This window comes from Triplophysa dalaica, chromosome 2 (assembly GCF_015846415.1).
Source record: "Triplophysa dalaica isolate WHDGS20190420 chromosome 2, ASM1584641v1, whole genome shotgun sequence".
Taxonomy (NCBI): domain Eukaryota; kingdom Metazoa; phylum Chordata; class Actinopteri; order Cypriniformes; family Nemacheilidae; genus Triplophysa; species Triplophysa dalaica.
The window spans coordinates 17922081-17933409 of NC_079543.1; the positions used below are offsets into that span (position 1 = coordinate 17922081).

General features: G+C 39.7%; 1 protein-coding gene across 3 annotated transcripts in view; it reads left to right on the forward strand.

The window, feature by feature from the left end:
• The window catches only part of LOC130439580 (histo-blood group ABO system transferase 2-like), a 40873-nt gene extending 29786 nt beyond the window's left edge, over positions 1 to 11087 (forward strand). The window contains exons 6-10 of one of the 3 annotated variants that reach the window (XM_056772225.1): positions 1861 to 1905; positions 6791 to 6823; positions 6906 to 7040; positions 7210 to 7758; positions 9590 to 11087. In XM_056772225.1, the coding sequence (XP_056628203.1) occupies positions 1861 to 1905; positions 6791 to 6823; positions 6906 to 7040; positions 7210 to 7758; positions 9590 to 9764 (937 nt within the window). In that variant the 3' untranslated portion in view covers positions 9765 to 11087. Of the gene's footprint in view, positions 1 to 1860; positions 1906 to 6790; positions 6824 to 6905; positions 7041 to 7209; positions 8863 to 9589 lie in introns of those variants that run through there. The other 2 variants (XM_056772227.1, XM_056772226.1) reach the window with 2 other exon arrangements.
• The last annotated feature ends 242 nt before the right edge of the window (positions 11088 to 11329 follow it).

Here is an 11329-nt window from a genome sequence, read left to right on the forward strand (position 1 = left end):
TAATAAAAAATTTAATTTGTCACATGTCGTCATTTGTTAAATTATTTGTCGGGCGTGTGGCACTTAACCCTAACATGAACATATTTATCAACCGTAAAATGAGCGTTTAATTAAGCGCAAATGTTCTGTGTCTGTTGCTATGAACGTATGCATACCTCAACATTGTTTAAATCTTTAAACTAAACTGTACACGGGTGCGGGCGGGAGCGAGCGCACAAATTGCGGGTGCGGTCGGGAGTTAAACACACAAATTGCGGGAGTGGGCGGGATTGGTCAGAAATTAACCGGGAGCGGGATTACAAAAACCCGCACAGGGCCCTACCTTGCACCTCCTAAAATGACAGAGCACATTATTTAACCAGTCGCGCCTTTATAACTCAACCTCAGATTGTAAGTTTAAACAACCACATTGTGCTCTAACGAACTCCTAAAAATACATTTTGCGACACAACCACAGATGTATAGCAAATTTTTGAGTGGGCTCAACTCAAACTTAACGGAAGTGCAGGTGCAGCGTACTTTTCAATTGAAATAAACTCTTATCAACTACACAGAAATCTTTATCAACTATACCTGAAATATTTTGCCTCAGTGGTGCACTAGTGTTAATAAGAGGCGTTTTAGCATGCATATGAATGAATTTCACTAGTGTTTGTAAAAGGATGTTTCTCAATACATGTGTATGATTTTCGCTAGTGTTTATAAAATATTGCAGTCATACATATTAATGAATTCAGTAGTGTTTGTAAGATGCATTTCATTAATACATATCGAATAATTTCACTATTGCAGATTGATAAATTTGTTTCACTAGTGGTTATACGAAGTATTTCAGTAATACATATGAATGAATTTCACTAAGGTAGGTCAATGTACTTATTTCACTAGTTTTGAAAGAGGAATTTTACTAAATTCGATCGATGATTTTATTTCACTAGTGTTTGTAAGAGTCATTTCAATAATTAAGGCCTAAACGCCTCCTCATACTTCTCACATAATGGCACAAATACCAGTACACTAACGAGTGCAAATGTTGGTAAATCTCATTGAGTGATACTACTCCCATAAAGTATGCGTCTGAAGGGAAACTCTCACAAATAAGGTCATAAACATGCTGGTCAATGAGAACTTCCTTATTTAGTTTTTTTAACACTACACAAACATTTGTACAGAATACAACCAACAGAACATTTACAACCAGATTAAAATGTTAAAACAAATATCTTCAAGATTTAATTGTACAATTTAAAGGGGTCATATGTATGATAATCATATATGTTTTCATGTGTCTTTGGTGTGTTATAAGTTTCCCATGCATGTATTAAACACATACGATTGCAAAAATTAAAGTGTTGGAACAAGAGATGCAATCTATCTAAAAGCGAATGCTCACCCAGACCTGCCTGAAACGCCTCGTGTAACCACACCCCCAGAAATCTATGCCAGTTTGTGGTATGATTTGACTAAGACTGCCAAAATGTTATACACAATTAAGGTGGGCGAACCAGTCAGTACAATTTATTTGGAACCTGATGATCACACGCTTGCATTTTTCGACCAATAACTACACACTGGTTAACTGGTCAATCATAGGACACCTCGCTTTTCAGAGCGACAAGCTTTGACAAAAGTCCGTGCGTTTCAGAGAGGTGGGGCAAACAGGGGAGACAAACATGCATGGTGTGTGGAAAATACAGCGTTTTTACACATTACATTAAATCTAAAGCCAACGATAATATTGGTTTTAGCCGTATTATATGACCCCATTAATAACATGAAACCGGAAGTGCTTTAGGACCAGTTACTTGGATGCCACATGATTTTAATGATTTTAATTCATATGATTTTTTTTATTGCCAGGACAGAGAAGAAGCATGAAGATTTGAGATTACGCTCATCGCCTGGGTGTGTACAACTACACCAACATACACAAAATGTCTTATTCGTTTAAAATATAAAGATAGGGAATGATAAAGAAATGAGAACACACTGTGAGATTTTTTTACAAACGCTGTCACTGGGATAGTACCATTTTAAAAGGTCCTAATACCATTTCGGTACAGGTATGTATTTATTTGGTACCAATATGTACCTCCATCCATCCATCTTATTCCGCTTAATCCTGGGCCGGGTCGCAGGGGCAGCAGTCTAAGCAGGGATGCCCAGACTTCCCTCTCCCTAGACACTTCCTCCAGCTCTTCTGGGGGGACACCGAGGCGTTCCCAGGCCAGCTGGGAGACATAGTCCCTCCGGCGTGTCCTAGGTCTTCCCCGGGGTCTCCTCCCTGTGGGACATGCCCGGAACACCTTCCCTGGAAGGCGTCCAGGGGGCATCCGGAAAAGATGCCCGAGTCAGGTGGCCCCTCTCGATGTGGAGGAGCAGCGGTTCTACTCTGAGCTTTTAGTCTACTCTTGTCCGTTTGGTCATGACCCACAGCTCATGACCATAGGTAAGAGTAGGAACGTAGATTGACCGGTAAATCGAGAGCTTCGCCTTGCGGCTCTGCTCCTTCTTCACCACGACAGAGCGGTACAGCGACCGTAATACTGCAGAAGCTGCACCGATCCGTCTGTCAATCTCCCGTTCCATCCTTCCCTCACTCGTGAACAAGACCCCCAGAAACTTGAACTCCTCCACTTGAGGCAGGAACTCTCCACCAACCTGAAGTGGGCAAGCCACCCTTTTCCGACTGAGAACCATGGCCTCGGATTTGGAGGTGCTGATTCTCCTCCCAGCCGCTTCACACTCGGCTGCAAACCATCCCAGTGCATGCTGAAGGTCCTGGTCTGATGAAGCCAGCACGACAACATCATCCGCAAAGAGCAGAGATGAAATCGTGTGGTCCCCAAACCCAACACCCTCCGGCCCCTGGTTGCGCCTAGAAATTCTATCCATAAAAATTGTGAACAGAACCGGCGATAAAGGGCAGCCCTGCCGGGGTCCAACATGCACCGGGAACAAGTCTGACTTACTGCCGGCAATGCGAACCAAGCTCCTGCTTCGGTCGTACAGGGACCGGATAGCCCTTAGCAAAGGGTCCAGAATCCCATACTCCCAGAGCACCCTCCACAAGATGCCGCGAGGGACACAGTCGAATGCCAGTCTCCGCCCCATTCATACGGGTATAAAACGGAAGATGGCGTGCCCTTTCATTCAACTTTGGGCTGAGGAACCTGAGAGGCATTCCCAGTCGCTGCAGCGGATGGCGAAGCATTGTCTCATGAAGGACCCAAAGTCAGATTCCCTCCATCAGGGAACTGATGTTACATACGTAACCAAGACGTTCCCTTTCTTTCGTTCACTCAACGTTGTGTCGAACTGACAGAATGGAGTTCCTATACAGGGGAACGACACTGACCACCCTGGGCGAGTCACAAGTGAGTTCAACCGTGATTCGTAACCTTCCAGTGGTGTAGTAATTCATATAGAGGAGGTGTCGGGCGAGTTGCGACTGTAGCCGTACTGTCCATGTGGAGCCCTGGGGCCCTACCTACTTGCCAACTTCATTTGCCTTTTAAAAAGGACAATCTGAGATGATACTGTAACAAGGTTCAATAAAAGGAAGGAAGGATGCGGGAACCGGCAGACATTTAAATAAAGTTGTAATCAAATAATAACAGCCGGCGGCCCCTCACGGCCAACCGCCGGCAAACAAAACAAATCCCAAAACAAGTAAAGTAAAAAAAAAGAACATAAATTCAAACGTAAAACATGTCCGGGCCGGTCCTCTCTCCTCGACGGTCCGGTCGCTCGTTATCTTATATGCTCCCGATCTCCTACGTGATTCGAGACTGGTTCGCGCACAGCTGGCGCTCATTAAAAAATTACTTGCCGGTCTAAAAAAACACCGTCTCGCCCCGCCTACTCCACTACAGATAGGTTCTCATGATCAAACCCCATTCTGTCGGTTCAACACAACGTATCGTTCCCTCCAACAGGGAACTGATGTTACATATGTAACCAAGACGTTTTCATTGTAAAATTCATTTTATAGTGTCTGAATGGTCAAGTGACATGCATTTTCAATAGTGTAATGTTGATGGAGATTTTCTTCTGAAACGTGTGTCAATATGGCGGTAAAGAATGGCGTTTCAAAACAAAAACGCACTAGTGTAAACGCCACCTCAGCTTTTGACATTAAATCTTTTACTCACCTGCTTCAGTCGCTGGTGATCATCAAAGTTCCGTGTCAATCAGCATTTTATTTGTGAAACCATAAAGCATTGAAATGTTTCTGATGAAAGATAATGAGGTAACACTTAAGAATACTGTTTCTAATTTAATGTGTAATTTACAAGGAATTACTGCAAATTAACTAATAGGTCATTTCTCATTGATATTGACATTTTATTGGCTTGTAAAAAAGGGAGTCGACTCTGAATCACGCAAATGAGACGTGTCTCTAACCACCGCGTATCTACGTCACTAGACATAGTCCCCGCCTACGTTTTGCTGGGACTCCTGCAATTAATTTTCAAATGACACCAAAGGAGTATAACACCAGGGTTTTACTGTGCATGCGTCATTTCACCGAAGATTGCTTCAATAATCTTGGCACGTTCACTGCAGGATATGTTAAAAGACTATCATTGAAACAGGATGTCAGCTCCACCGAATCACAACCTGTAAGTGTGACTATTTATTTTTGTCTGAACTTCAAGAAATATTTGTATACTTTATATCTGTGTTTAGCTATGCAGGTAACGCTAAAGTTAACATGTACCGTTATTTCTGGGGTATTACAGTTTGTTTATCTATCTATGAACCCGGCTAATTTGTGTTCAATCTATTATCGTCTATCTATTATCTACTATCGTCTGATGTTACTTCGTCAGACTCGGGCTCAAACTGGTAAAGTGAAATCCCAGACATCTCTATCTATACACTGTATATAATATATAACCTGTAAACCGTAATCCTGCAATGATGGTAGGCGTTCAATTTGTGACACATAATGAATGATGTAACAAGTTCAAGGAATGGGAAGAAGGAGGAGGGAACTGGCGAACGTTCAACAACTTTTAATAAAAAATAAACAAACCACAAAACGAAAGTAAAATGTCGGCAACTCCCGGCCACACAAACATAAAACTTAACATAAAATCCAGGCCTGGTCCTCACTCCGGTCGCTCGTACTTTTATGCTTCCGATCTCCTCCAAAGAGATGCGATACCCGTGCAACGCGCAACTGACATTCATTATCATTACTCGTTACAAACGCGTTTGACCTATCACAGCAGACTACATCACCTGACCAATCACATGACACTATGCTAGCGGATAGGAGGGGATTAGATGGATGAATCGCGTAACGAATCATTTGAGAGTCAGTCAAGAAATAAGATAAGAATAATTACCTATTATTACGACATAATAGTGTATTTACACCTACTATGTACATAAATTTGTTGTTGGACACTCCAGAAACCAATGTACAACCTTAAAAATCATATGCTATTCACCCTTTAAAATGAGGGGGAACGTGGGGGGACAGAGTTTAGGAAGTGAATTTCAAGGTGGGACAGAAATTCCCAATAAAATGTAAAAGGATTTCCATTGCTTTGCACGGATCAATGATATTATGATAGAGATTAATTAAATGTACACATTAAATAGATAAAATAATCAACCAAATGACAAATTATTAGCAAATTATTTTAAGAGGGGAATGGATAAAAGGAACAGGCACTATCCTCGGAAGGGTTCGAACAAAGAAAATGCAGGCGGTCACGATCGGTAATATAACTCTTGATTACTTTTTTAACCGAGGTCTCTCATCGTGGCGAGATCAACTCCGCCACAACGCTCCTTGCGCATTTGCGCGACATCAGTTCAACTCATCACCCCAAAATTCACAATAAATCTCAAAAATAAATCTCACACTATTAAAAAGAAAAAAAATTAGAAGGCAAATCTAAAACTGAAGAAGCACTAAAACTGCTTGCGGACATCGGTCACAAGCATACAAGTGCAACACAAAAGGCTTTACAAATTTAATCTATTTGAATAATCTTAAATTATATTTATAACTGATAACAATAGTATAAAACACATAGTAACTCAATTATTGTACTAACGTTATAGGTAACGTTAATCTCACTCTATATATTTTTTTAAATGCGTCACAAGAACTCGTAATCTAAGATCACATGATCACAAACAGAACTCACTTCCTTTAAGTGATCATGGAATGTACCCTACGCTAACAGACTTCTGAAAAGGTCCTTCAAGGGTGCATAAATGCTGTTTGGAAAATTCCCAGAGACAGATCAAGTTCTATCCATTTGTAAAGTCATGATGTAAACAGTACCATTTCTGGTTTCAAGTCTTCTCTCGTTTCACATAAGGCAACTATTTGAACAGCTGTTCTTATGAGCTCTGTTTATTAATTTCACACATTTACTCCAGGCTTCAATATGTTCAGAAATGATTGAAAAAAATCGCTAACTGGTCATCTGGGATATCGTTATGGAGATAATTAATTTTACAGCAATGCATGAGTGTATATTAGCATTTTTTATTGTTTGCCTATGCCATCTGGAAGAGCATTTAAACCCGGAAACGCTGGTGTGAGACGTCAGACTTAACAAATGAAGAGTATAGTATAAGGGTATAGCTCAATAGTACAAAAATCTTGTTCTAGTACAGTGAGCTGATCATTTATAATCCAAAAGTAAATATTTTCAAATATTGGTAAGTGGTGTTATAGTTAAGATGTGTTCAATTTATATCAACATTTAAGTCTATGAACTATTATAAAAACTTCTATTCTGTTTCAATCTTTTGACAGGCTGCACTACAAACAGCCCAGTGCTCTGGATGCGTAAGTTTTAAAATATAGCAGTGCACATTCAATTTAAATGGCATGGTAAATGACAACAGTGCGTTTTGTGTTTTAAAATCAGTCGAAGAGATATTGCTACTGTATCATCATGGTTGGCACCAATTGTTTGGGAGGGAACCTTTGATCCTACACTCATCGACGACGTCTACAAACAAAAGAACCTCACCATAGCGACTACTGTTTTTGTGGTGGGAAAGTGAGTTAAATGCGATCAAATCATAATTTGTACTGAAAAATTATAATATCAAGAAATTATTGTTACAACAAAAGGTCCAAAACAAATTTATGTTAGAGTGACACTTTTGGTGTTTCTTTTATGTTTCCAGAAACAAACTCTTAAATTGAGCGCTCTCTTTTTTTTTCAGATACATGATATTTTTGAAAGACTTTCTGGAGTCAGCAGAAGCACATTATTTTGTTGGATATCGAGTGCATTATTACATATTTACAGATCAACCAGAAGCCATCCCTAATGTCAAGCTCGGTGAAGAACGTAAGCTGATAGTGCGGAAGGTACCGAGTTCGAATAGGTGGCAGGACATCAGTATGGGCAGGATGCCAGCGTTGGAAAAACTAACTGAGAGTGAACTGGACAATGAGGCTGACTACATTTTCTGCTTCGATGTGGATGCAATGTTCCATGCCCGCTGGAGTGTGGAGACTTTAAGTAATCTGGTAGCAGTGATTCACCCTTGGTTTTATAATTATCCAAGGGAAAAATTCACAAATGAACGTAGACCAGAGTCAGAAGCGTTTATCCCAGCTGATGAAGGTGATTTTTACTACGCTGGTGGCGCGTTTGGTGGCAGAGTGCAGGAGGTGCATAATCTCACCAAAACATGCACTGAGAAGCAGAGTATTGATCGTGCTAAATCCATCGAGGCACTATGGCACGATGAGTCTCACTTGAACAGGTATTTTCTTTACAACAAACCTAGCAAGCTGCTCTCTCCCGAGTATCTATGGCGAGATATAAATGCTGGGTCAAATGAGGTGAAAGTCATACGTTTTACTAGTGTAGCTAAAATAATGGCAGAGGTTCGCCCAAACGTATAGTAAAGTTACAAATGGCAATATTCACCTGCATTAACTTGTAGTGACCATGCAGGCCACAGATGTGCCAAAAGGTAATACTCAGGGAAAATAAAAATAATTTAGGAGTCAATCGGACAGTAACAGGACATAAAAACTGGCCAAATATAAACTAGGAAGTTGCGAAAGAAAATCTAGGGAAAACATAACTAATAATATTTTTTTCTTGCATCATCAATAACATTTTTTTAATGTGTGATATGTTTTATAAGTAAACCCCCCCCCAAAAAAAAGGCAATAAATATAAGATGAACAAGACAGAATGAGATTAAATACAAGGAAGTATACTGAGCTAATACCCAAATAGCACAAGAACATCTGTAAGATGTCTGCTAAAGATCTGGAAAACATCTGCTGCGTAGAAACTAAACATCTTAGAAAAAGCTGTTGTACATCCATTCTAAATCATACAGATCTTACAGACATCTTCTAGAGGTCTATATGATATCTGACAGCAGACACCTCAGAGATGTTGGGCCAATGAACAAACAGCAATTGCCAGATGTCTTACGGATGAAAATGTGGATATACGTGTACTATCAGGGTAGATGCATTTGGGGAGGACAAAGTAAATCAGTCAGGTATCAATTTGTAAATCTGTAAAATATTATCCTCATACTGTAATTTAAGAAACAAACTGAAAATTGAAGTTGTAAAAATAGTTTAGAATTAAACAAATGATTTCTGTCATATCATGCAGCCTTTGCTCATTTAGTTATTCTTACCAAGTTGGTCTAATCTTTTGGTTCATTTCTGTGTGACTGGTTTTGGGTTGGTTGGATCGAAGGGCTTCTGTGTGTCCAGGAAAGATGCAAGGTCTGTACATCAGGAAAAGCAATTTCAATACTAAATGCATGTAAACATAAAATATTTTTGTTCAACTACAAAGCTGGAGATACCTAAAAGTAAATTTGCATTTTAAATGATTTATTTTGTCTATTTGTTATTTCTTACTATACTAATACTCTACTCAAAGATCAGTCTCAACAGTTCTCAAATCACCACTACTCTCTCAGTCATGAGCCTGATCATGGTTTCTGTTAAAAGACTTGTTTACTTTTATTTACTGTACTGTATATCCTTCAGAAGTTGTCATGACTCTGCCTCATCATGTCATGTCTTTCTTGGTATGGCAAAGCCTTAGGTTTTATGGAGAGAGACATTTTGGCCCACTTGACCTTCCATGTGCTCTCTCCGGTCTTGTCACTAATTGTTCCCCTCCATTAGTGTTTCATCCCCTACAGCTGTCCCCTTGTTAATTATCCTTTGTCTGTCTCCCTATATATATCCTCATGTCCATTGTCCTGTGCTCGTTCTTTGCACTTCTGTGCTTTTGTTGCTTCTCTGACTGTGTGATTATTTGCCTTGCATACACCCTTGGATTACCTTACCTCGTCTAATTCCTGCCCTGCCCTGCCCTGCCCTGCCCTGCCCTGCCTTGCCATGCCTTGCCTTGCCCTGCCTTGCCATGCCTTGCCCTGCCTTGTGTTTTGACGTTGTGTCGTGATTTAGTTTCTTAGTTTTTGTCCTGTTGTTTTTGCCCCGGAAACATATATAAAATGATTGAATAATATTTTTTTAATAAATGAAATGTCAGCTATAGGCACTCACTCGACTTTATTTAATGTGTTTGGATGTATTTACATTCACCAGGATAATACGAATGACTGGTTCTTTGAAACAAACTTATGACACCCGCAAGACCGGTCTCGGCCACGGCCACGGCCCCGGCACCAGCATCTCCTCATGTATATCCTCACACTTTATCCCCAGACTTTTAGTTACACTACACTTCCCAGGACTCTGTGCACTCACTCATCTGAACTGATCAGTCACACCTGTATCCCCTCAGTCACACCTGTACTCAATTACCCACATGGCATTTAACCTCCACTTGCACCACCAGTCATTGTCAGGTCTATTTGTATTCTATCCTGTTGTAAATCCCCTGACCTCATAGTTCATGTGTTACCCTTGTTTCCTTTGATGTTTTGTGTACTCCTGGATATTATCTGTTTCCTGTGGATGTTTGTCATTACACTGTGTCTAAAGTAAGTCAGCTTCACTTAACCCCGGTGTTGGATCGTGTTTGTCTTCAGTGTATGTGGATTGTTACAAAACTTGGAAAGAACTGGAATTCCTGGAGAAGAATCAGACTCCCTGTTAAAATGTTATTACATATTACCTAATTTTTAAAGGGAGATATCCAAAATATTCTGTTAAAGGTATCTCTAGGATTGGATTTGAGAACCACTGGTTTAAATGATTGCACAGACAATCCAGCACCCTCACATTTCTATGAAACAAAAGAATACGTGATGTTTACCTGTTCATAGAGTTACAATGTCTCTGGAAACCTAACCTAACATCTGAACAAATGGACGATGAAACTTTTAAAAAGGCATTCATGTTGGCAATGTAAAAGCCCACATGCATGAAGCAGCCATAAGTAAAGAAAAAGGCAAAGCACAGTTATTGTGTAATGCTAGCATTCAGATCTCACAACCCACCCCTTACACAAATAACTCATTCATTGATGTTCGACAAACTGGATTGGTGTGTTGATTTTTGTTGACTTCACTTTAATAGGCTCCCATACATTTTAACGGCATGTTCATGACATGTTTTTCCCCTGAGGTGTGATTTTAATGCAAAAAATAATATAATTTTAATCCTGTTTAATGGAAAGAAAAACTTGATATGCTCTTTCTGAAAAGGTCTGTTCTATGATTGACAGCCTAAGAGATGCACTATTGGATAACTGCAGAAATGTAGGCAACATTTTATTCATTTATCTACCCATATTTATGGCTCCGTAATAGTAGGATGGTTAGATCAGGGATGGCTAGATGACAGATTTGTGGATACTATCTATTATAGACAGATGTACAAACAAAATCCACCTCTAGTGTCATCATGGGCGTTAATCTCATTTAACAGTATGGGGGACAATAAACATAACATTTCTCAAGAGCAATTTTTGAAGGGGATACAAATAATACAGTCAAAATTGTACTTACTACGAAACAAAGCAACAATATGCATTAAGTTTATAGGTTTATCATCCAGACTTGCAGTAATATTTTAATACTGAACTGAACTGTCACATACTGTAATACAAGTGAATACCTAATAAAACTGTTTCCATTTACATCTTTTTTTGTATCTGTTGTCAAGACCGGAAATACGTATAAAAACACAATACCCATGATACTACATGTTAACAATGAGTCACTTCAAACACTTAAGCACATTTTATCCTGACAAGGTCACGATACATCTACATTAAAGAGTGTAGTGCACTGCCTCCGCCAACAAACTACGTAAATAGATGTAAAACGTTCATGTTCGAGTACCCAAACAGTCAGCAACTGTGAACGATGCTTAAATTCT